Source organism: Anabrus simplex, chromosome 1 (assembly GCF_040414725.1).
Source record: "Anabrus simplex isolate iqAnaSimp1 chromosome 1, ASM4041472v1, whole genome shotgun sequence".
In the NCBI taxonomy this organism is placed as follows: Eukaryota; Metazoa; Arthropoda; class Insecta; order Orthoptera; family Tettigoniidae; genus Anabrus; species Anabrus simplex.
The window spans coordinates 1,724,975,176-1,725,001,090 of record NC_090265.1 but is presented as its reverse complement, the minus strand read 5'-3'; the positions used below and the strand labels follow the sequence as shown (position 1 = coordinate 1,725,001,090).

General features: G+C 39.4%; 1 protein-coding gene across 1 annotated transcript in view; it reads left to right on the top strand.

Annotated features, from left to right (window-relative positions):
- The window catches only part of LOC136882312 (ribonuclease P protein subunit p38), a 107,472-nt gene that overhangs the window by 7,968 nt on the left and 73,589 nt on the right, over positions 1-25,915 (top strand). Inside the window, exon 2 of the mRNA XM_067154890.2 lies at positions 6,965-7,012. Within this exon, the coding sequence (XP_067010991.2) occupies positions 6,965-7,012 (48 nt within the window). The remainder of the gene's footprint in view (positions 1-6,964; positions 7,013-25,915) is intronic.

Sequence of the window (25,915 nt, the reverse complement as noted above, 5' to 3'; positions counted from 1 at the left end):
CTATGGTGAATATGCAATGAGAACTGCATTAGACGGCTGGGACAAAGGGTTTTCCATTGGGGGATGCAAGATCAACAACTTGAGATTTGCTGATGACATCACCTTGATAGCATCATCTGAAGAGGAGTTGACAAAGCTGATCAAGAGAGTAGAGGAAGCAAGCCTAGAAATTGGATTACGCCTAAATCGACAGAAAACCAAAGTCATGATTGTTGATCGTAAGAACAACAACAGTCCACATATCAAACAGATTGGAGGGTGTGAAGTTGTCCATCAGTATGTATATCTGGGCTCCTTACTATCCAATTCTGGTGGTTCCAAAGATGAAATAAAGCGAAGAATTGAAATAGCAAAGGTAGCGATGATCCGTCTGCAGAAGATCTGGAAAAATAATAACATCACCATCAATACAAAAAAGAAGCTCCTTGAATCTCTAGTCTTCTCAGTCTTCTTGTATGGCGCAGAGATGTGGACCATCCTCAAACGTGATCATGAACAGATAGAAAGCTTTGAAATGTGGTGCTGGAGGAAAATGTTAAGGATTCCTTGGACAGCTCATTGCACGAACACATCAATCCTGAACCAACTTCAGATAAAAGTTTGTCTATCATGTAAGGTCTCTCAGCGAATTGTACACTACTTTGGACATATAATTCACTGAGATGGTAGTCTTCAAAAGCTGATTGTTGAGGGCAAAGTCCAGGGAACCAGACAACGAGGATGAGTACCAACGCGATGGATTGACACGGTAAACGGCCCCCTACAGAGTTCTCTCAGAGCAACCACATTGAAAGCTTTAGATAGGGAAGAATGGCGGAGTATGGTTCATCGGCTAGAGGGCTGAATATTATGATAGTCACGACACCTCAGTCATGAGGCAAAATGAAGAAGAAGAAGATGGAGTGGGTATGTGGGAAACTGGGAGTGAAATGTTTAGATCCTAACGGGTGGGTAGGAGATAGGGATCTGCATTCAGATGGCCTTCACTTAAACCGCAGTGGTATGTATAAGTTAGAAAATTTGTTTGGAAGGGCATTAGGGAGGTACATTCAGGGAAACGGGGTGGTCTAGGGAGCGGTGATAAGGGTACAAAGATCTGGAAGTCAAGTAGGGATGACGAACAAATGTTAGTGTTGAACTGTAGGAGTGTTGTAAAGAAAGGAATAGAAGTAATTTGATAGATATATACCTACCAGATATTGTAATAGGAGTTTCATCATGGCTGAGAAATGATATAATGGATGCAGAAATTTTCTCACGGAACTGGAGTGTGTATCATAGAGATAGGATAGGAATGGTGGGAGGAGGAGTATTCATCCTGGTGAACGAAGAATTTGTAAGCTACGAAAAAGTTAAAGATGACAAATATGAAATTCTAGGTGTAAGGCTCATTTCTAAAGATAATAGGCAACTTGATATATTTGGAGTGTACAGACCGGGAAAGGGTAGCGCTGACATGGATTCAGAATTATTTTATAAGATAATCAGCTATGTGGGAAATGACATGGAAAGGAATGTGATTGTAGCAGGAGATCTGAATTTACCAGATGTCAATTGGTAAGGAAATGCGAACGGTAGGAAGCATGACCAACAAATGGCAAATAAGCTAATATGGGAAGGACAGCTGATTCAGAAAGTGATGGAACCAACTAGAGGGAAAAATATTTTGGATGTGGTGATGGTGAAACCAGGCGAGCTCTATAGAGGAACCGAAGTAATAGATGGTATTAGTAATCATGAAGCTGTTTGCGTCGTAGTTGAATAAATTTGATAGAAAGGAAGGTCTTAAAAGTAGAACTATTAGGCAGTACCATATGGCTGATAAAGCAGGCATGAGGCGGTTTTTAAAAAGTAACAATGATTGGTGGAAAACGGTAAATAAAAATGTAAACAGACTCTGGGATGGGTTTAAAGCAAATGTTGAGGAATGTGAAAACAGGTTTGAACCTTTAAAAGTGGTAAGGAATGGTAAAGACCCACCTTATTATAATAGAGAAATAAAGAGACTAAGAAGGAGGCGCAGATTGGAAAGAAATAGAAATGGCTGTAGAAGTAAGGAGAAATTGAAGGAAGTCTTGGAAGAAAGGAGGTAAGCTGCTCGACTAAGTGGTATGTTAAGATAAAGAATGTTACAAGTGTTTATTAATTTCCACCTATTCAGTACAAAGTGAGTTCATGTGATTAAGAATTATATCTTGTCATATTAATTACAATATTAATTGTAATGTATAAGTGGTATGTTTCGAGCTGTCAGTGGAGGGATGGCATGGAATGACATCAGTAGATGAATAAGTTTGATTGGTGTCTTTAAAAGTAGGAAAGATCACAATATGAAGATAAAGTTGGAATTCAAGAGGACAAATTGGGGCAAATATTCATTTATAGGAAGGGGAGTTAGGGATTGGAATGACTTACCAAGGGAAATGTTCAATAAATTTCCAATTTCTTTGCCATCATTTAAGAAAAGGCTAGGAAAACAATAGATAGGGAATCTGTCACCTGGGCGACTGTCCTAAATGCAGATCAGTAGTGATTTTATTGAAGGCATTCAAGAAAGCATGACACAGCGGCTGCTTGTGGAGGAAATTGTTCATGACACAGCAGTGTGGAGGATGAATATCTGCATCAGTGACCCCATATAATTGGGATTAATGTCCGACTCGTTGGCTGAATGGTCAGCGTACTGGCCTTCAGTTTAGAGGGTCCCAGGTTCGATTCCTAGCCGGATCGGGGATTTTAACCTTCAGTGGCTAATTCCAATGGCCCAGGGGCTGGGTGTTTGTGTTGTCCCCAACATCCCTGCAACTCACACACTACACATAACACTATCCTCTACCACAATAGCACCCTCATCGGAGGGTCTGCCTTACAAGGGCTGCACTCGGCTAGAAATAGCCACACAAAATTATTATTAGTGGGCGTATAATCATGCTGAAGAGGAAGAATAAGAAGAAAGACAGTATATCATCATCTACAAAAAAGTGTTATGTGCAACTCCAATTCTTTACCTGAATCAGTTATTATATATATATCAGAAAACAGAGGTCCAATGGTACTGCTTTGAGGAATTCCCCTCTTAATCATTACAGGATTAGAATGATTCACCAATTCTCTGAGTTTTATTTTGTAGACATCTAGCCTCAAATTAAGTCACTCTTTTCTCTAGACCAGTTGCCCTCATTTTTGTCAGTAGTCTCCGATGATCTACTCTATCAAAAGCCTTGGATAAGTTTTTAAATAGAGCTTGTTCTGCTTGCCATCTCTGTACAGGCCGAAGTTTTGGTAGAGTGGAAGTTAGACTCTGACTATTCATAAGGGTTAGCCCTGTGCAGCCCCAGGAATTAACCTGCTACTCATTTTTGGAGTAGGCGGAGTGTCTGAGCACGCCTCTAACACTTTGTCTAGACCAGGGATGGCGAACCTATGCCACGCGTGTCATTAGGTGACACGCCAACACAGTTTACGTGGCATGCCACATGAACATATTAAAGTTTTTATATACGTCTTGTTCTACAGACTATACATATCTCGTGCATCATATAGTCATAGTGTTTCACATGCAAGAATGAAATATCGAAAATCTAAATTCTAGTTTCCTTCGGACGAGCAATATGGCAACACTGCTACGCTGGTAGGTCCTGAAGTGAAGTTTGACTTGTATGTGGTAGCCAGTAGCACGTAATTATTCTTTGTCTGTAAGTGTTTATTGCATGTCGTTTTCTGGTGGTTTTGTGTACGGACCTCGCAAACATATTTTCGGTGCCGAAAAAAGAAACTTAACGAAGGTAGTGACCATATTTTTCAAGAACAGTAGAGAAGGGAATTCGGACTAATAGAAAGAAGCAATAAAGCTTCGTCTTGCCTGTGTTCGAAAACACTTAGACCCGCACATTTAATGTAAAGTGCCATTTCGAGATGAATTATTCAAATGTTCGTTCCATGCCAAATGAAGAAAGAAGAGGGTTCATTTCACAAAAAATCGAGCAATACACAAGGCCAAGGAATAATATCATTGCGACTGTTTCCATCTGTCACACTGCATAGTACAGCATGGGAAACCACTTTCTGATGGTGAGTTCTTGAAGAAACGTTCTTATTGATGTCCGACACATTATGTGAAGACTTTCCTAACAAACAACAAATAATTAACAGAATTAAAGAAATGCCAACCATAAGAAATACTGCTAAGGACAGAATAATATGAATGAGTGAAGATGTTTCGGAGCATTTGAATGCTGATTTGGATAACTCCCACATGCAATCACTATGCCTTGATGAAAGCACGGATGTGACTTTACAAGCAAGATTAGCTGTTTTTGTCCGATTTCCTTGTGGAAATGTGATGAGGGAGGAATTATTTAACTTGCTGGGCTTACAAACTACGACAACAGGGAAAGATATAATGAAGGAAGTGAAGCAATATCTTGTATTAAAAATGGGGTTTGACTTACGAAAAATAGTGTCTGTGTCAATAAAGCTGCCCCAAGTATAGTGGGTATTAGTAATGTATTTGTAAAATTTCTTAAAGAAGAAGTTAAAGACCTTATTTTGCAGTTCCATTGTATGTTATATCAGGAAGCCCTGCGTGCAAAAGAAAGTATGAAGTCATTTGAAAGTGTACTCTCGGTGTAACTAAACTTGTGATTTTGTATTTTCACTTGCTCTAAATAATCGCCAGTTCTCGGAAATGTTACACGAAGTGGAATCCCAAAATGGCGGACTTGTAATGTACAATAATGTTTACTGGCTGAGTTGTAGGCAAGTACTTTAGAGGTTTGTCGAGCTCTTGGACAAAATTCTCTTCTTCATGATAGAAAAACAGGAAGAATTCCCAGCAGTTATGGACCCTATTTTACTGTGCGATTGAATCTTTCCCTGTGATTTTACAGCAGTATACAATGATGTGAATAATGAACTGCAAGGAAAGGGACATACTGCAGGTAGATGGAGATCATAAAATAATTCCAGAAAAACGTATGAAGTATTCGTCAGGGATGTTGAAATAAAGATATTTCAGTACTTTCCTTCACATACAGCACAACTTGAATTGATATTAACTTTTGCAGATCAATTAACTTTTTGATGGTTCATGGTGTGGGTTACTATAGTCACATCCTAGTTCATGAACCATGAGCAACGGCTGAGTGGCCTAGTAAGTGGTCCTGAGAGTCGGGATACCAGTTGGTATGGAATGGGAGTGGGCATCTTGGACATATTCTGAGTCGTGGCCCTCCTTGTGCTCAAGTGGCTAGGACTATACAGTCCACCTATTAGAGAAGAGATCCTCACTTGGACTATGTGCAAGTAGGATAGCATCCTGCTTCATGAATTTACTGAGCTCAGAACATTTTAACCTATGGGAGTAACGGAGTCCCACTCTCATTTGACAGGCAAGGGACTCCTTTAAAACAACTTGGCGAACAAAATGGAATTTGAAGGGGAGCTATCAATATTAATGGGGCTTATGGGAGGAAGAAAGTAGAACTGGCTGAGTCAGCAAAGAGGATGCATCTGGATGTACCAGGAGAAGTATTGGGGTAAGGGGAGATAATGAAGAAGAGATAGGAGATTATAAAGTGTACTTGACGGATGTTAAAAAGGGAAGGGCAGAGTATGGGGTAGGACTGTTTATCAGGAATACTATTGCATGCAACATAGTTTCTGTTAGGCACATAAATGAGCGAATAATGTGGGTAGATTTGGCAGTTGAAGGAATTAGGATGAGAATTGTCTCAGTGTATTCACCATGTAAGGGTGCAGATGAGGATGAAGTTGACAAGTTTTATGAAAGAGTTGGAAATAAAACTGAAGGATACGAAAGGGTGATTGGTAAATGTGGGGAAGATATGGAAACTAATGGGAATGGGAATCGTTTGCTGGAATTCTGTGCTGGTATGGGTTTAGCAGTTATGAATATACTCTTCGAGCATGAAGCTATTCACCGCTACACATGGGAGGCTAACGGTACCAGATCAATAATAGACTATATCTTAACCGACTTCGAACTTAGGAAGTCTGTTAGGAATGAGCAGGTTTTTCGGGGATTTTTTTATGATACAGACCACTATCTGATCTGTAATGAACTAAGTATCTCTAGACCTAGGTTAGAGAAAGTGAAATCTGTCTGCAAACGAATAAGGGTAAAAAATCTTCAGGACAAGAAAATTAGACAGAAGTACATGGATATGATTAGTGAGAAGTTTCAAACAGTGGACAGTAAGCAGGTTCAGGATATGGAAAGGGAATGGGTAACATGCAGGGATGCTGTAGTAGAAACAGCAAGGGAATGCCTAGGAACAACTTTATGTAAAGACGGGAAAAAGCGGACATCTTGGGGTAATGATGAAGTGAGAGTAGTCATAGATGTGCTGCCGTGCTCTGCTCGGCTCCTGAGTACAATTGTGTAGGCCTACCTCACCTTCTTTACTCTTCATAGATGTTCCATCATGCTGTGCTGAACTCCTGAGTAGAATTGTGTAGGACTACCTCACCTTGTTTACTCTTCATAGACATGCCGTCGTGCTCTCTGCAGCTCCTGGGTAGAATTGTGTAGGCCTACCTCACCTTGTTTACTCTTCATAGACATGCCATCGTGCTCTGCTAAGCTTCTGAGTAGAATTGTGTAGGCTTACCTCGCCTTGTTTACTCTTCATAGACATGCTGTCATTTTCTGCTCAGCTCCTGAGTAGAATTGTGTAGGCCTATCTCACCTTGTTTACTCTTCATAGATGTGCTGTCGTGCTCTGCTCAACTCATGAGTGGAATTGTGCAGGACTACCTCACCTTGTTTTCTCTTCATATATGTGCCGTCGTGCTCTGCTCAGCTCCTGAGTAGAATTGTATAGGTGCATTGTTCCATACGTGCCACATGCCAGTTAACCTATCAGAAATGACAGTTCAAAAATACAGTATTTTAATTTTATAACAACTATCTTTTTTTAATTTTTGTTTCTTCTTTTTTTAGGCCTCTGCTCCAAGAGAAGGAAGAAGAGTTTAAAAGGACATTGGAAAGGTGAACTACTTTTCTCTTACTTTTTCCTCAGAGAATATCTGTTAAGACATTGTTAACGGTCCGGCACTTTCGCGAGGTAGTTCAGCCACGTAATAGCCAATAACGATTGAGTGGCATGACTTCTAGTACCGGTACCTTCCTTCCAGCTAATTTTATGATGCCTTAGTGAGCGTTTGCATTTCTAAGGAGTTCAATGTGTGCAGTTTGTTGTTGAATTTGACTGGGCTACACCTGTAGCCCATGCGAGTAGTTGTCCTGTCTAGCCTAAGCAAGCAGTGGAAGCGGACTTGCTGAGTGGCGAGTGCCAAGTAATGATTGGAGTAGAGCAATATCGGGTCACGATTGGAAGATGGTAGTGGAGATTGTAAAAGACCTGGGAAAGATGGAAGAGGTGGTTTTGGTGGCAGCTGTGATAACTGTGCTACTAGTTATTGGGGGCGTGGAATTGAACCCCGGCCTGAATACAAGTGGCAATATTAGTTGGGATGACATTGAAGTTATTAAGGAGGTGGTGAAGGAAGTAGTGAAAGAAGTCTGCCCATTCATCTAGATCAAGGAGATGATCCAGGACCAATCTAAGGAGTTTGACGGTATGAGGAGATGGAGTCGAGAAAAAATGGGAGAGTCAATGCTAAGTCGGGAAGCAATGAGGAAGAAATTGTGATATTGAGAGAGAAGATAAAAAATTTGGAAGAAGAGGTTGCGAAACTGAAGAAAGAAGAAACAGTCAACAGTCAGGAACGTATGCGGAAATGTATATTTATATATGATGTGGAGGAAGGAGTGAAAGAAAACAAAGTGGACATAATATATAAGGTGTTGGAAGTTATTCAGAACAAAATGAAAATTAACTTCAGTGAAGTGGACATAGATGATGTAGAAATGGTAGGCAATGTGAGAGGGCATAGGCCAATTAATGTGAAGCTGTTATCTACCTTGATGGCTGATATTGTTGTGAGAAACATGGGAAATTTACAAGGTGAGGAAATATGAGTTAAAAGAGACATGGGAAGTGAAGGTAGTAAGTGCTTGAAATTTTCAAGGGGGCATTTAATGAAAGCTAGGCACCAAGAACTGAGGGCACACATCAGGGGTCAATCACTGGTGGTATCTAATGGCAGATGGGTGAGATCATGGCCAGTGACGAAGCTGCAACAAATGGATGAGAAACTCAAACAGGAAGAAACCATGTTGACAAGGCAAGATGACAGGCAGGTCGCAGAGCGAGCGGAGGGACACGGCGAGGTAAGAGAGGAGCACTGGCACGGGTCAGTGTCCAGTGTAGTTCAGCAACAGAAACGAGGATTCAGCAGGTGTTTGTGGAGGGAGAAATTCAAGAATCGGCAAGTCCAGCCTTCAGTGGACATGTTCATAGCAAAGGTGAAGGTTCGCAGGATAAAATAAAAGGAAGGGAAGCCTTGAACAAAGGGAGAAATCTGATTTTAAGGGATCTAAAGGTGCTGAGGACAAGGAGGGCAAAGAGCACCCCAAACATGCCCAAAAAAGAGGGAATGGAAGTAAAAGAAGATAGGGCCATAATAACGAGAAGTAAAAATAAGGGAGGAAATGAAGATGCAAGGGAGGGTAAGTTATAACTAGATTAGAAGGTAGGGTTTGTAAATATTGAAGGATTGTTAAGTAAGTTAGGCAATGAGGAGGTTATAAAAGTAGTGGAAAGCTTTGACATTGTGGCACTCATAGAGATGTGGCTAGAAATAGGGAAGGAAATAACGTGAAGGGGGTTTGTGCTTAAGTACAAATCCAAGAGAAAAGACCCCAACGAGGGTGGAACATCAGGGGGGATAGTGGTTTTAATAAAGGAAGAGATTAGTGAACTAATAGAGGACATCAAGAATGAGATGGAAGAGGTGGTCTGGGTCAGGTTCAGTATGGGGAAGGAGAAAGGGAGAGAAAAGAAGGTATGTTGGCTTTTTTATTCTGTCACCCCAAAAGCTCCCCATATGCTAATGAAAATTTTTTTGAGGATTTATTATTGGAAACAAGTATTATAGGTAGGAAATTTGATGAATATGGAATGTTGCTATTTGGTGACTGGAATGCTAGGATAGATGAGCTGTGCCCAACATTCAGCAAAGAGGATGAGATGATAATGAGGGGAGGAAGACATAGTGAAGATAAAGAGAGAAATAGTTATGCTTCAAAACTCTTGGAAATATGTGCCGCAGGCAAATTTTGTATTCTGAATGGCTGGTGGGAAGGGGATAATGAAGGGAGGTTGACATATACCACAGCACAGGGGGGAAATGTCATTGATTTAGTAATTAGCTCGGAAAATATGTTAGGAAGAATTAGAAGGATTGAAACAGAAGACTGGGTTGAATCCCACCACGCACCAGTCTGGGTGATGATAGAAAGAAACGAGGGAGAGGTAAAAGATGGAGAGAAAAAGAGGAGTGTTGAGAAGGGTAGAAGTTACGTTAAATATAAATGGTCAGAGAATGTAAAACAGGAATTAGATGCTCTTATAGAAAATGAACTGCAATTAGGTGTGGATGGGAGGAAGACAATATTGATAGAGCATTGGAATTAATTGAATTCCCAATTAAAAGGGTAACACAGATTGACAGAGGTATGAGAAGAAAGACAAGAGGGAAAGAGGGTGGTAAAACAAGGAGTGCAAGGAATTAAGGAAAATAGTAATGAAGTCAATAAAAGATTATAGAAAAAATGGAGGGAGTGCAGAAAGAGCTAAGAAAAGAATACAAAATTAAAATTGCTGAGAGGAAGAAATTTTGGATGAGGGAACAAACAGAGTCAATAAATAGGGAATGCAGGATGAATCAACCCGAGAGAGTATGGGACATAATAAATAGAATTAATAAGGGGGGGGGGGGTAAGAGTTTTGATAAACCGAGTATTCATTATGACCAGTGGCTGGTCTACTTCCGAGAATTATTAAGAGGAAAGGATAAATGGAATTATATGGGGGGGGGTGGGGGGTTGTGGAGGTACAGATATATGAGCTTGATAAAGAAATTTCTAAAGAGGAAGTATTAGGGGTGATAGGCAAACTTAAGGGCAGGTCAGCGGGGCGAAGCAATGGTATCAACAACTTGTTTTGGAAAGAAGTAGGTAACACAGACAGATGATAGAGGGCATAGTAAAACTATTCAACAGAATCTTTGATAACGGTAGCTTTCCAAAAGAGAGGAAAATAGGGATTATATGCCCAATATATGGCAGGAAAGGTGACAAGAATCTCCCGAGTAATTATAGAGGTATAATCTTACCAGACTTCCTGAGTAAGATTTACACAAGAGTACTAGCGAATAGACTGAGAGACTGAGCGGAAGAGCAGTCGATACTGTCTATTTTTCAGGGTGGTTTTAGAAAGGGCAGAAGGAAGGCAGATAATATAATGACAGTGAAGATGATCCTGGAAAAACATCTGAATAAGGAAGGAGGTAAAGTATATCTAGCAGCCATAGATTTTCAAAAAGCGTTTGATACAGTGAGTAGAAGAGCGTTCATAGAAAAATTAGGAAGGATTGGGGTGTCAAGAAAGATTATCCGAGCCACTGAGGCGATTTGCGAGAATGTCTATTGTTGTATTATGGAAGAAAATTTAGTAAGCAGTCTTGTGTTGTTTGAGTCATCAGTCCATAGACTGGTTTGATGCAGCCCTCCATGCCACCCTATCCTGCGCTAACCTTTTCATTTCGACTTAACAATTGCATCCTACATCTGCTCTAATCTGCTTGTCATATTCATACCTTGGTCTACCCCTACCGTTCTTACCACCTACACTTCCTTCAAAAACCAACTGAACAAGTCCTGGGTGTCTCAAGATGTGTCCTATCATTCTATCTCTTCTTCTTGTCAAATTTAGCCAAATCGATCTCCTCTCACCAATTCGATTCAGTATCTCTTCATTCGTGATTCGATCTATCCATCTCACCTTCAGCATTCTTCTGTAACACCACATTTCAAAAGCTTCTATTCTCTTTCTTTCTGAACTAGTTATCGTCCATGTTTCACTTCCATACAATGCCACGCTCCACACGAAAGTCTTCAAAAACATCTTTCTAATTCCTATATCAATGTTTGAAGTAAGCAAATTTCTTTTCTTAAGAAAGCTCTTCCTTGCTTGTGCTAGCCTGCATTTTATGTCCTCCTTACTTCTGCCATCGTTAGTTATTTTACTACCCAAGTAACAATATTCATCTACTTCCTTTAAGACTTCATTTCCTAATCTAATATTTCCTACATCACCTGCCTTCGTTCGACTGCACTCCATTACTTTTGTTTTGGACTTATTTATTTTCATCTTGTACTCCTTACCCAAGACTTCATCCATACCATTCAGCAACTTCTCGAGATCTTCTGCAGTCTCAGATAAGATAACAATATCATCGGCAAATCTCAAGGTTTTGATTTCCTCTCCTTGGACAGTGATTCCCTTTCCAAATTTCCCTTTGATTTCCTTTACTGCCTGTTCTATATAAATATTGAAAAGGAGAGGGGACAAACTGCAGCCTTGCCTCACTCCTTTCTGGATTGCTGCTTCTTTTTCAAAGCCCTCGGTTCTTATCACTGCAGACTGATTTTTATACAGATTGTAAATGATTCTTCGTTCTCGGTATCTGATCCCTATCATCTTCAGAATCATTAAATAGCTTGGTCCAATCAACATTATCGAATGCCTTTTCTAGATTTCTTCAGCAGCCCTACTGACTTCATATTTCATGACTCTCCACTCTTCTTCTATAGTGTTTCCTTCAGCCTTTTCATTTAGCCCTTGTGCAACATGTTCCTTGAAACAATCCCTCACACTCTTTTCTTTCAACTTGTCTAGATCCCATCTTTTTGCATTCTTTCCTTTCTTCAATTTCTTCAACTTCAGATGGCATTTCATGACCAACAAGTTGTGGTCAGAGTCCACGTCTGCTCCTGGGAAAGTTTTGCAATCCAACACCTGGTTTCTGAATCTCTGCCTAATCATAATGAAGTCTATTTGATACCTTCCAGTGTCTCCAGGTCTCGTCCACGTATACAGCCGTCGTTTGTGGTGTTTGAACCAAGTATTGGCAAGGACTAAATTATGATCAGTGCAGAATTCAACCAGCCAACTTCCTCTTTCGTTCCTTTGTCCCAATCCAAATTCTCCTACTGTACTACCTTCTCTTCCTTGGCCTACTACTGCATTCCAGTGTCCCAACACAATTAGATTCTCGTCACCTTTTACATATTGTATTAAATCTTCTATCTCCTCATATATTCGTTCAATTTCTTCATCATCCGCTGAACTAGTAGGCATATAGACCTGCACTATTGTGGTGGGCATTGGTTTGGTGTCTATCTTGACGACAATAATTCTTTCACTATGCTGGTCGTAGTAGCTTACCCGCTGCCCTATTTTCTTATTCATTATTAAACCAACTCCTGCATTTCCCCTGTTTGATTTTGTGTTGATAATTCAGTAGTTGCCTGACCAAAAATCTTGTTCTTCCTGCCAACGTACTTCACTTATACCAACTACATCTAACTTTAGCCTATCCATCTCCCTTTTCAGATTCTCTAACCTACCACAACGATTCAAACTTCTAACATTCCACGCTCCGACTCGCAGAATGTCAGTATCCATCTTCCTGATTATCGCCCCCTCTCGTGTAGTCCCCACCCGGAGATCCGAATGGGGGACTAGTTTACCTCCGGAATATTTTACCTGGGAGGAAGCCATCATCAGTACATCATTCATACAGAGAGAGCTGCATGTCCTCGGGAGGTAGTTATGGCTGTAGTTTCCCGTTGCTTTCAGCTGTGTAGCAGTATCAACACAGCTAAGCCATGTTGAGTATTATTACAAGGCCGTATCAGTCAATCATCTAGACTGCCGCCCTTGCAACTACCGATGGACCATTCGTTAGTCTGTTCTCTCAACAGAAACCCATCCGATATGGTTGCACCTGCGGCTTGGCTATCTGCTTCATTGGGACACGCAAGCCTCCCCACCGCGGCAAGATCACATGGTTCGCAGAGGAGGTAAGCAGTCTTATAGATTGTAAGATGGGATTAAAACAAGACTGCAAGTAATTGCCGATTTTATTTTTACTATTCATAAACGACATACTGCAAGGTCACAGGGAAAATAACTGGGCAGCACTGGTAGTAAATGATTTAGAGATCTCAGGATTGAGTTTTGCTGATGATATGATTTTATTGACCTTAACAGGGGGGGGGGGGGTCTGCAGAGAAGTTTGGATGCAGTTTCGGAATATTCTAGGAAGTGGTCCCTGAAAATTAACGGTAATAAATCAAAGGTGATGATAGTGCGTAAGAATAGGGGGAGAAAGAAGGAAAGGAAATGGGTGGTCCAGGGAGAGAGGATTGAAGAAGTGGAAAGGTTGGAATATCTAGGAGTGCTTCTAAATGGAAGAGGTGGCGGGGAGGATCAAATTAGGAGAGGTAAAGTGGTGACAAACTCCGTTTCATTGTGAATACTCTGTGCGTGACTGTTGAAGTATTTATTGCGATTTTGGTTTCCACATTTACATATGTTGCTCTTCTAGGATATATGCTAATCGTTTGTTATGAAATCCAAAAGGTTTGAAATAATGAAGCGATTTTTTTTGCAGGGAAATACATGTGATGACGTTACCATTACTAGTGATGCTAGTAATAAACCAAAAATAGTTTTAAAATTTACGGAGAAATACTCAAAAGAATGGCCCTGTTTACTGCGTTCCTCAAAATCTCGTTCACACGTGTTTTGTAGTGTGTGTAGACGCAATTTTTCAGATACGCATGCAATGAGGAAGAACAAGACTGAATTCCGTGCTAATATGAACTCCGAACTGTTAAGTGCTCTCTTTCCAGTATTCGGGAGATAGTGGGTTCGAGCCCCATTGTCGACAGCCCTGAAGATGGTTTTCCGTGGTTTCCCATTTTCACACCAGGCAAATGCCAGGGCTGTACCTTAATTAAGGCCACGGCTGCTTCCTTTCATTTCCTAGGCCTTTCCCATCCCATCGTCGCCATAAGACATATCTGTGTCGGTGCGACGTAAAGCCAAAAAAAAAAAAAAAAAAAAAATAGTGCTCTCTTATTGCAGAGGATGTACATGATATAAAAAAAAAAGCATGTCACCAGTGTACATTTACCAAACAGGAATACAAGCTGCAAAGGGAGCAACTACAGTTCTCAACAAGAGAAATTATCCTTCAACCTCCACTCAGATATATACTGCAGATCACCTATTACTTCAGGTAAGAATCATACACTCTTTATATGCCAGTCTTTGAATATGGTACATTTGGTTGGATCGAATGTTGTTAATTGATTTTTCAATGATATGTAAGTTAGTAAGATCTCGGAAAAAAAATATATCTACGGCCGCCATGTGCCCTAATGGCTGCATTACGAATTGTCTTTCTTGAGAGTTGGCACCTCTGCTATTCACTATAAACCACTGTTTAGAATATAAAAGATTTATTAAGTCCTGGCAAACCAAAAATCTCCTACACGTTTTCAAATTTAGGCTATTTTTCAAATACATAAAATTGGGAATTACATGATTTTACTAAAATAGAATGAAAAATGTATAAATCTGAAAAGTGGCTTAAACTGGATGTAAGGTATATTAAAGTTGAATGTTAATTAATTCCTTAATATAAGAGAGTATGGTAAGAGTTATTAAAGCAGTGGTCCTCAGTATGGGGAAAAGTGGGGCGAGAGTGTTAGAATTCCCCCCAAAGACAATTAGTGATAAGTTTCAAATTTAAAACAAAGGAACAGAGTTGCCACCTGGAATGTACGAAGTTTGTATATGGCTGGAAAGCTTGCAAACGTTGAAGTGGAAATGTAGCATCTGGAGATCAAAATGTTGGACCTCGGTGAAATTATAGAGAGGAGAGAACAGTATTGCCAACCTGTGGTGATTTGAAACTATAGATATAACCTTGAAAACACTATTATGAATTTCAATATGCCATAAGATTTTAATATTAAATCACTGAAACTAACACCCTTCGTTGATTTAATGTTATTGTTTTAATTAAGTTATTTTACTGCAAAAATACTAATAGTTCTGCTAGTGGTAGAATAATTGTTATGGTTTGCAATGCCTGGCATCACTGGTGCATCAGATTTAAGATTTAACAGCAAGCACGAATCACCATTCATGTCACCTTGGGTCCCATGTACTGCTGGTACAGTGATGCCATTTGTTTGAAGAGAAACACATGGCCTCAGTTGCATAGCGTGGATGTGTTCACGGTGTGTGTAAACCATTTGTTTTTTACTATTGTGACATGGCCAGATCATAGGAAACTATTTTAAAATTTATACTGGCTACATGAATATTTTGAGAAAGAGGGTGATGATAAGTGGGTCACTTCCTCCTGTTACAAATGTGGTGGATCGAGTTAATGATGCTTTAAAAGTAGGTAAGAAGACTGTGAAAAGTACGACAAAAGAAAAGTGTCCAGTGCTAGGCTCTCTTGTAGATTCTCGTACATAAATTGCCAAGATATTTTGCCTGAAAATGTACGGTCTTCTTTTTTTTTTTTTTTTTAATAACTTGATGTATCTGCCTTTTTTTTGAAGCAGAAGGTTTGTTCTACTAAAAGTACAGGGTCTTTATTTATGCTTGGCAGGGACTTTCTCTCTCGACCTTGGCCGCCAGTGACGATTCAGTTGCCGGCCACCGCGCGTGCGTATGTAAGATAGGAAACTTAAGTGGTGGAAATAATGAAGCAAGGGGGCCACAGACTTTTACTTATGATCCTCGTACCAAACATGCTTCAGTAAGGAGATAATGACCTTTACGTCTATTTTTATTGTTTACTGAACCTGTAGGTTTGAATATCTTCGCCAGTTGTTTTATTGTCCGATTGACACGAATGGGTCTCCCTGGAAATCTCGCTCGAAACTTTTGTCTTGTCCTAGTGCACGATTTTCTGCACTTAATGTAAGTATTGTGCAGATATACATGTTCACGTAACGAATATTTCACATAAATTACAGCACTATACACAATCAAAATAGAACACTATACAATACGACATACAGTATACAGTAGCTTCATTGAACACCCTACTAACTTGGAACTCAGCTCTCAGCAACTGCAGAAGTGCCGGAAACCGCACGCACCAGCGGCCGGTAGCGACCTGTCATTGGCGGCCAAGTTTGAGCAATAAAGTCCCTGCCAAGCTTAAATAAAGACCCTGTATATGCCTTTGAACATTTAAGAAATGGAAATCCTTTTTAAAGACTCTTAAATTTTCAAAATTTTTAAGTGGTCTTTATATGTTTAATTATTTTGAGCGTAATAAGTAAGGACTAAATACATTGTATTTACAAATTCACATCGTGGGCATAATAGTTCAGTAGGTGACTAAAGAGACAGGAGAAAATAGTCTAATACAGTCATAGAATAACAACAACAAATTAAATGAAACACTGCAAAAAATAGTATCATGACCTGAAATAATAAGAGTATTAATTTGTTTATATCCATGGCCTTCAGAACAACCGATACTGTCAAAGAAAAGTTAACCTGAACTATCTAGTTAGTTGTGACAGATATGATCTCATCTGCCTTCTAAGTAGAACGCTAAGTTAAGAAATCCGACGATAGGATTAGAATGTGTCTGGCAATTTTGGCCATTTTTCTGAAATATGATCAGATTGTATTTGGCATTCTAAAGGTTAATACACCTTCTGAAGTGCTGCATACTTCTGAAAAACATAGACCAAGATATTGTCCCAAGATTTCATTAGATGCATTTCAGAAGGATGTGATAAGGCAACATATTTATAGTTATTATATGAGGAGGGAATTTCCCACATATGAGAAACTACTTTCCTCTTTGCAAGAATCTCGCTTATTCAGTGGATGAAAGACTAGGTTAAGTAAACTGCTGAGAGAACTTGGCATTTGTTGGAGTGTGGTATTTTCCCTTTAATGTAAGTACATACTTTGTTTCATTTTAATGCAATATTTTATTATTTTGGTGCTACTATTCTCAGGATTTTATTTTTTATTCTGACTTATTTTAATTACAGTGATACTATTTACAGAGTCTGGGTTTTAATGTTATTATTTCATTATTGTGTTTATAGTCAGCTATTATAGAGTTATTACTGTACCGGGCAGTACACCTCCACGCCGCTAGTTTAAAAATGTGCGCCACTTGAAACTCCTCTGCTGGAGGAAGTCTGAACTTTATCTACGGTATTAATTTTCTACTTTATCAGAAGATGTCACTACCTGGAAATTTTGGAGTTTTTGAACTGTGTCATTTTCGACGTATTTTTGTTTTGCTTGTAGTAAGAAGTGTGAACTTTCTCTTCTAGAGGACACTACTGAAAAACTACAATGGTGCACCCTAGTGCGACGTGAAAGAACTATTTTTTGGAGAAATTTTTATTTCAAAAGTTTGTTTCTTGTTAAATTTCTTTCTGTTATTGTTTAAGTTGGCTGTATACCCCTCTCTTTCCCCTTGTTTTGTATTTAGCCAATCCCGAATTTCTTTTATTAATTTCTGACCAATCGGATGTATCTTCCCCCAACTTGAATATGTTGCTGTATCCTACCCAATAAAGAGTTTGTGGGAGGGTGTTCTCATTGCCCTAACGCCTCGAACTTTCCGCGAGAGTATATAAACTGCTGATTTTAGGGTCTCCGGGCCACTTCTGTTCCATCTTTTCGTGCGTAAAGTACATAGCAGGGGGCGGGAAGCGCCTCTTTCTTCGGCGGCAGTCAACAACCAGGTAATGGCCGATTAATTACTTCTTTTCTTGCTTGCTCAGCAGTTTAACTCTCGGGGCGGGTCCGAAGTTTTTCCATTATGTAACCTTCCTTAAATGTAAAGGAACTTGTATCTATTCTATCTTTTAAACTACATATTGGGATAGAGAGTGCTTAACCCTCTCGAGCTCCCACTCATATTGTTTTGAGGTGAACTTGTTTTCTCAACCTATTCTTCCTTAACATTATGTAAATTTGTCAATTTCTAAAGTCACCTCTTTAGTATGGGATTAGCCCTTGCATCAGTGGCCTAGAGCCAAATTAGGTTTTGGAACAAATACATTAGGAGTGCAAATCGCCTCCTCTCAAATTGTTGATTTAGAGGTCATGTAATTAACCTTCTTGTCATTTAACAGACCTCAGTAGGTTGGGTATTTTACCCCTGTGTATATGTCCTGAGAGGACAGCTTGAAAGTAGAATTAGGTGTGGCCTTTGACAGGCCTGAATTTTGAGAGCAAGTTGCTCTTTTCCCGAAAATTTTGTTTTCTGCGCGCCTCAAGGAGGCCTTACTGTGTATTTTGGAGCAAGTGCTCCTAGGTATGAATGGGGTTCTCCCCTCTCTGTTGACACTTGTGTTTGGGGTAAAACTGAGCTGATTGCTCAAGGATTGTGATCGCGGGGCTCGAAGCCCAAATCCTGTAAATACTGTAATTGTACTTTTGTTGCCTTGCTACTCTGTACCTGCCATATTTGTTATCTCTTGATTTTGAAAAGAAAATATAACCTTGTTAAATTTTAAATTCACTTTAATTTCGTAGCCTGAGACCTATTCACCACCCCGCACCTTCTTTCACCTCTAACTACCACGGAAAACTCCGTAACAATTACAATTATTCTATTCTCTGAGTGTGCCTTATTTTGACTGGAACATTTTATTATTATATTTATGCTATTCTTGGAATGTGGTTAATTTTGACTGGAATGTTTTATTATATTTATGCTATTCTTGGAGTGTGGTTAATTCTGACTGGAATGTTTTATTATTATGGTTACACTATTCTTGGCATTCAATATATTAGATGTAATTTTCACTTCTTTCCATTTGCATTTTCATCGCATTAACACAGAATCTGATCTACGTATATGTGAAATATCTCTATCAAAGGTTAGAGAAGGGTCCACCTATTCAATACCATTAGGTGGATCAATTGTCAATACAGACCATAATGAAATTCATAACGTACGCGTGAAATATTTTATGAGTTCGTCTTTGTTTATATTTCATGGTTCAAAATCGGCAACACTGTCTAAAAACGTCAGGGCCGGACAGCGGGCGATCCGACTGTAGACGGCCTGGATCAGGAACACATAAGACTGAGCACAGGGTCCTCTGTTACTGTGGTGGTGATGATCCTGAACATCAATGTGGAGTAGCTGTGCTCTTCTTTTCCGATCTGGTGAAGTCAGTCATTGATTTCATTCCCCTTGGAGATAGAGTCTCGCTTCTTAAACTACAAACATCACATCATGCCTTGAACATTGTCCAGGTTTATGCTCCAACAGGAGATAAAGACGATGAATTGGTTGAGGAATTTTATTCCACTCAAGAGAAGGCAATGGCCCCTACCGATACAAAGAAAGTGGAGATAACAGTGGTCCTCGGTGACTTCAGTGCCAAGATATGTCTTGGTGTGGAGAATGACATTGTTGGACAATATGGTCTTGGTGAGAGGAATGCCAGAGGAGATCGTCTGGTACAGTTTTGTTCAGAACAACAGCTGTCACCAATACCTTCTTCAAACTACATCACCGATACTTGTATACATAGACGTCCCCTGCAGATTGCGATGGTCATATTTGACGTATTTGATCTAACGACTTCTTCATTATATTTGGATCTATTGACACACAGTGCTAATCTCTAAAAGTATACAGTGCCTCATAAACTGCAACTGAACTCTTCAAGTTCTTACTCCGTACTACATATAAGTGCGTATTTGATTCTTCTTCACACACAGTGCTCTCTAACGTATATGTTGTAATAACGTATTTGATCTATGACTTCTTCATAGACACGCATTACTGATACTTAAAATTATATGTGTTCATATGTGTGCTCCATAAACTGCATCTGAAATCATCATCTAAACTTCATTTTTACCTGTGTATCTTATTTGTGTTTTTTGGCTATATTTCAACACAGTGCTCCTTAAAGATTTTAGTGCTTCACCAGCAGAAACCAAACAGAATTATTTGAACTTTGCATCTTATTTTTCTATGCTTTGTTTTGCACTTATTTGTAATTGGCTGATGATGACCATGAATACCGGTCAAAACCAGTACCAATTTTAATTAAATTGGAATGTAAACTTACATTTCTTATTTTAATAGTATTGAAAGGTGGAACCATTATATACCTTCTTTTAACTTAATATTGAACTCACTTCAATACGGAACAATATAAAATTCTTATCTCTTAACGGTCATATTGTCAGGAACCAGATAGACTTTGTCCTCATTAAAAGTCATCTGAAAAAATTTATGAATTCTGTTAAAACCTACCGTGGTGTGGATGTTAATAGTGACCACAATCCTGTCATCATGGATTTCAAACTCTATCGCTTTGTGAAGCGAACCGTGCAATATGAACAGGCGCGAACACGTAAAATATTTCACGCATACGTAGCTGATATTGTGTGTTAATGCAATGGAAATGCAAATGGAAAGAAGCAAAAATTACATTTAATATATTGAAAGCCAAAAAAACTGATCAGCGGTCTGGAAGGCGGAGGAGGAAACTCGGTTCGCAACGGCAGACAGAACGGAAGAACCTAGTTGAGTAAACCACGAAAAAAAATCATTTCGGACTAACAGTCTGATCTTAACCTGGAATTTCGGTTCCCACCCTGTACAATGTACAATTTCAATTGCAGAATGGAAAGGCCGCTTCAAGATAGCACAACCCCAGGTGGCAGCTCAAATGAGAAATCCACGATTGCGCTATGCAATGTATCGAGACCTAGGGTTCTGGGCAGTCCCAACATCTACAATGAGGATGAGTCGGAGCATCCTTGGAATTCTTCCAGACTTAAATTTCAGAGGAAGTTCTTTGCAGGAACCCTGAATGTAAATTCTTTACTAAAAGCTGGCAAACAGAAAGAACTGGGAAAATTGTTAAATAAACATGAAATCCAAATTCTAGGAGTTCAAGAGACAAGATTGTGGAAGAGAATGGGACTGAAACGGAAAGCTATAGAATCTTTAAGGGTAAACCAGCAATCAAAATTATGAAAGGAATGCCACTACTAGGTACTGCCTTTTATGTTCGTAAAACAATAGTTGATAATGTATTAGATTTCAAATCAAGTTAGAAAGGTTATCTCTTCTCACAATTAAGTGTAAGAACAAAAAGTACACAACTGTCATACACCAATAAATGAAGATAACAAGAAGAATCCTAGTAAAACTGAACTGAAGAATTCTGGGATCTACTGGACAATGAAATATCTGAAATCCCAAAATCAAATGTTATCATACTACTGGGTGATTTTAATGCTCAAATAGGCAGAGAAAAGACCTTCAGAAAAATTGTAGGGGAACATCCAGCACACAAAAGAACCAACACGATTGGTATAAGGCTGTGTAAATCCTTCCCACTGAAGTTAATGTCGACCTTCTTCAAGAAACTCCCAAGAAAGGCCAAAACCTGGAGATCTCCAAATCCAGTGTTTCCAATTCCAATTCCAATTAGACCATCTAGCAATTTCTCGAAAGAATATTAAAGAAGTCATGAATGTTAAAGTAATAAGAAGTTGGGATTTTGACTCTGACCACTATCCTTCAAAAATTAAGCTGGAACTGTTACCAACCAAAACACAAAAGAAACCAAAAAGACTAATGAAATATAGTACAGATAAACTCAACATTTCCCAAGAAGCAATTAAGAATTTTCAGAAATAAGTTAAAATAACTCGATGTGGTAATTGGCAAGAAGTGTCAAAACAAATTAACAATGCAGCAAGAAAGATATTTGGGTCAGCTAAAACAAAAAAGAAGCTATGGTGGAATGACATTTGTGAATAAGTGCTAACGGAAAAAACGAAAACATGGAGAATATGGAAATGTTCTAGAAAGAATGAACATTATGAGTTATTAAAACTACAAAGGAAGGAAACAGCAAGAGTTATAAGGAGTGTCAGAAGATCCTATGAAAAATCACAGCTACTGGAAATACAGGATAATTTCACAATTAAATTAGAATCTAGCGGGTTCCACCTTTTCAGTACAAAATACAATGTTGTTGGATGGTATTTACAACATTATTTATTTCAGTACATGTTTCGGTGTTCAATTTTTGACACCATCATCAGCTGCTCAGTAAGTGCGAAAAAACTTGGTGATCTAAACATTAAACAACATATTGTCATACGTAACTCCTTAATATACATTGTAACAGGAACGCCCGTACTTCAGTTTGTCGGAGAGCATGAGGAACGACAAGGCGTGTACGGCCCATGCTAAGAGAGAGAGAGAGAAGGGTAGTGAAAAAAAAATTCATGATTAAGTGGATCCTTCAGTTTATTCAATAGATATGCAAAGAATTATGTCACCTTTTACAGCTGAATCGTGGAGTTATCCCTGAAGGCGTGGAGAGGACGTCGTCCTGCGGCGGCTGCGTCGTCTTGCGGTCGGCGTCGGTGTTGTCTTCCGTCGTTGGGATTTTCTCTGTATTAGTGTTGATGACTCGAACCTGAGGCAGGAACGGGGAAATGTGGAGCTTCCACATTGGACGTCATGGGACACTGGTGTGACACTTCTCTAAGGCGAAGCACGCCGAAATAGTTCCCACAGTCAATGATGTTGAACGCACTTTAGCGGCAAGGATAAAGTTAGAGTCACAGTTCCACGAGGATAAGATGGAAGGAATTATCGTATTTGGAATAATAAACAAACGAAAACAATCTAGGACCTTCCGAGGTGCAATGATTAAGCACTTCATAAAGAAAATTAAATTTACCGGGTACAGTCTCTGCACTGTACTCCATCAGCACAATACACTTGTTGAAATAAATGACAGTCCAAGTTCCATTACGTCGTAAATTTTAGAAGATTATCACTGGCACTTAAGATCATACGTGATTCTGAACAGGTTATGATGGGAATTGACATGGTTCCTCGGAAAGAAATCACGATACTGCATTCCACCGTCTTTAAGAGGGAATGTTGGCACAGTTTATGCGAGAACACAGTCTTTAAATGAAATCAAGGCTGGCTAGAAACACTACCGCTGTTTTCACACAGTCTTTAAATGAAATCCAGGCTGGCACAGTTTATGCGAGAACACAGTCTTTAAATGAAATCAAGGCTGGCTAGAAACACTACCGCTGTTTTCACACAGTCTTTAAATGAAATCAAGGCTGGCACAGTTTATGCGAGAACACAGTCTTTAAATGAAATCAAGGCTGGCTAGAAACACTACCGCTGTTTTCACACAGTCTTTAAATGAAATCAAGGCTGGCACAGTTTATGCGAGAACACAGTCTTTAAATGAAATCAAGCCCACGGAGAAAGCTCTTAACACGAACGTCCTGAACTCAAGTATACAGCCGGACCGAGTGACGATTATGTCGCGACGTGCTTACTTGCACACACTCACTGAACTCACGGCTTACTGCCGACTCCATTCACTCACTGCCTACGGCACACTGCACACTCTCTCTGCCTTACCCCAGGCTGGCGACTCGCTTATATTGCCGAAGGCTGGTGGGCGTGGCTACACATGTGGGCCCCAAGAAAATTTTATATCTTGGCCATCTTCACACCGATTGACACGAAATTTCGGCTAGCAGCGTTCATTATTCCTGCCTGCAAGGTGACGTTATTGAAATATTGAGATTATATTTCGTTCATGCAGCAATGCTATGGAACACGAAGGAACCTTCTGCGTGACGTCGCTTGTCCTTGGCCGGCGTTCTAGAACATCGCGAGCCTGCAGCTCCCACTATGCCTGTGCGCTCGGCGCAAGTTTTAAATGCTTACGGCCGGGTGTTAGCGAGCTCCTCTTAATAAAAGAATGAAACGTGAATGCTCGTAGGGCGTTCCCGTTTCAACATATATACAGACAATAGAATATTGCACTAGTTAAATCCTAAACATCTATATTATGCTATATTAAAACTCTAATATGTAACAAGAGAATTCTTGTAAGTCATAAATATAAAATTTCTCGTCTGTTTGATGAGTTGTCTTCACATTCCTTAATGTCTGTGATTCTATACTCTCGTACTGTCGAATTCAAATGCGAACTTAAGATTGAGGAATTAAAATTGCATGCAGTCCATTTGATGTTAAAATGTTCATTTCATGTATATAATAACCACTTTGTTGGATTAAAAGTTCGTTATATACAATATGATTGTTAAAACTGAGCCGTCTTCTTAAATTTATTAAGTACAAAAAACTTCGTATTTTTAATGCTGTATGCGTGGTTGGAACTGTAATTTAATTTGTCCTACAGTTGTTAGGCGGACATATCTTCTCAGTTCAATGGAACCCTGCAATGATGAAACCCAATGTTAAGAGAAAAGCGAGAATATTGATAAAGAAAACTTCGTTCACTCTCCGACCAACTGTGGTCTCTGCTTTCAATTGAATAATGACTGTTCACTTACCCATAATCACTGACGCTACAATATGCAGCCACCTTATATAGACGTTGGTTGACGCGTCTACGTAATCTCCAGAAATAAGTATGATGTACTCCTACCGCGCGGCAAATATTACATACAGTTGTGAAACCGCCGCCGGCTCGCTGGGTTTCTCAAAGAAAGTGAGCTCAGTGCTAACTAAATACGATGACGTAGCCATGACGTGGCGATGACTTGACAGAAATGTCAACAGTATTGCACAATATAACAATGTCACATCCACATCAGATACATCGAAACTCTCACTGTACAGGTATTTAATGTTAATCTACATATATGTATATACAATTACAAATACGCAAGCGAGAAGTATTGCATAATGGAATTGAATAATAATTATAACAAAATACACCTGAACCTGCTTTATACGTAACTCTGTTCTACGTAATTCGTATTTGTACGTAATTTCCTTTAGGTCCCGGCAAAATATAATTTAAAAGAGTGTTAATTAAACCTTACTTATACGTAATCCGTTTATACGTAATTCGCTGTTATACGTATTAAATGTCAGTGAAATATAACTGAGTTTTGCGTAAATGTGCTTTTTAAAAAGAAACTACTGTATTTTCGAAGTTTCCTCTTTGTCGGCGTGGGCAGAAGTAGAGCGATCGGGTTTCGGTGCTGAAACAGAACACAGAGTTTCGCCGAGTGACAATGTTGACGCTTACTTACTAGCGGCTTAACAAAGGTGAGTCCCCTTCGCTCTTCCTCTACCTTTGTCGTTTTTGACACGCCGCCAAAGATTAAGATACATTATAAGCAAAGTGGGCGGTTTGGGTGCGGAAACAAAAGAAAATACAGTAAATTTGTTTGAATATGAGAATTTCTTTCGTGGGAACAACGGAGAAGTAAAATGTCCACGATGCCAGTATCTGGTGTTTACTGTTGAACAGTCGTTTTGTCATCCAGTTGCATTTGATTAGCCATGGAGAACGGAAAAAGGAAAAGTTATACGAGAAGTGGACGCTAATCCACACAAAACAAAAAATTAATCGCTTCAGACTTAGGAATTGCTTATACCACGCTATGTACAATCGACAGTAAAAGAAACGCTATTTTGGATGAGTTCTTAAAACTGGGTTCAAAATGACCAAAACACAGCCGTCAGCAAGAAGGATGGTACGTAAATTTGGAGAAAGCACTTTTCACATGGTTCCACCAAAAGCGGGCTGGAGCTCTACCAATTAGTGGAGACATGCTGTAGGCAAAGGCGATAGATTTATCTGAAATGATGATTATCACTGCTGATTTCAAGGCTTCGTCAGGATGGTTGCAAGGATTTAAAGATCATCATGGAATCATAGGGAGAACAATTTCCGGTGACTCAAAATCTGCAGACGACGTCACAGTGCAACACTGGAAAGAAGAGGTTCTGTCGGGTATCGTAAGCAATTTTCTGTCTCCAAACATCTACAACTGTGATGAGACCGGCCTATTCTACTATCTCATTCCTAATAAAACATTAGCTGAAAAAGGTGACTCAT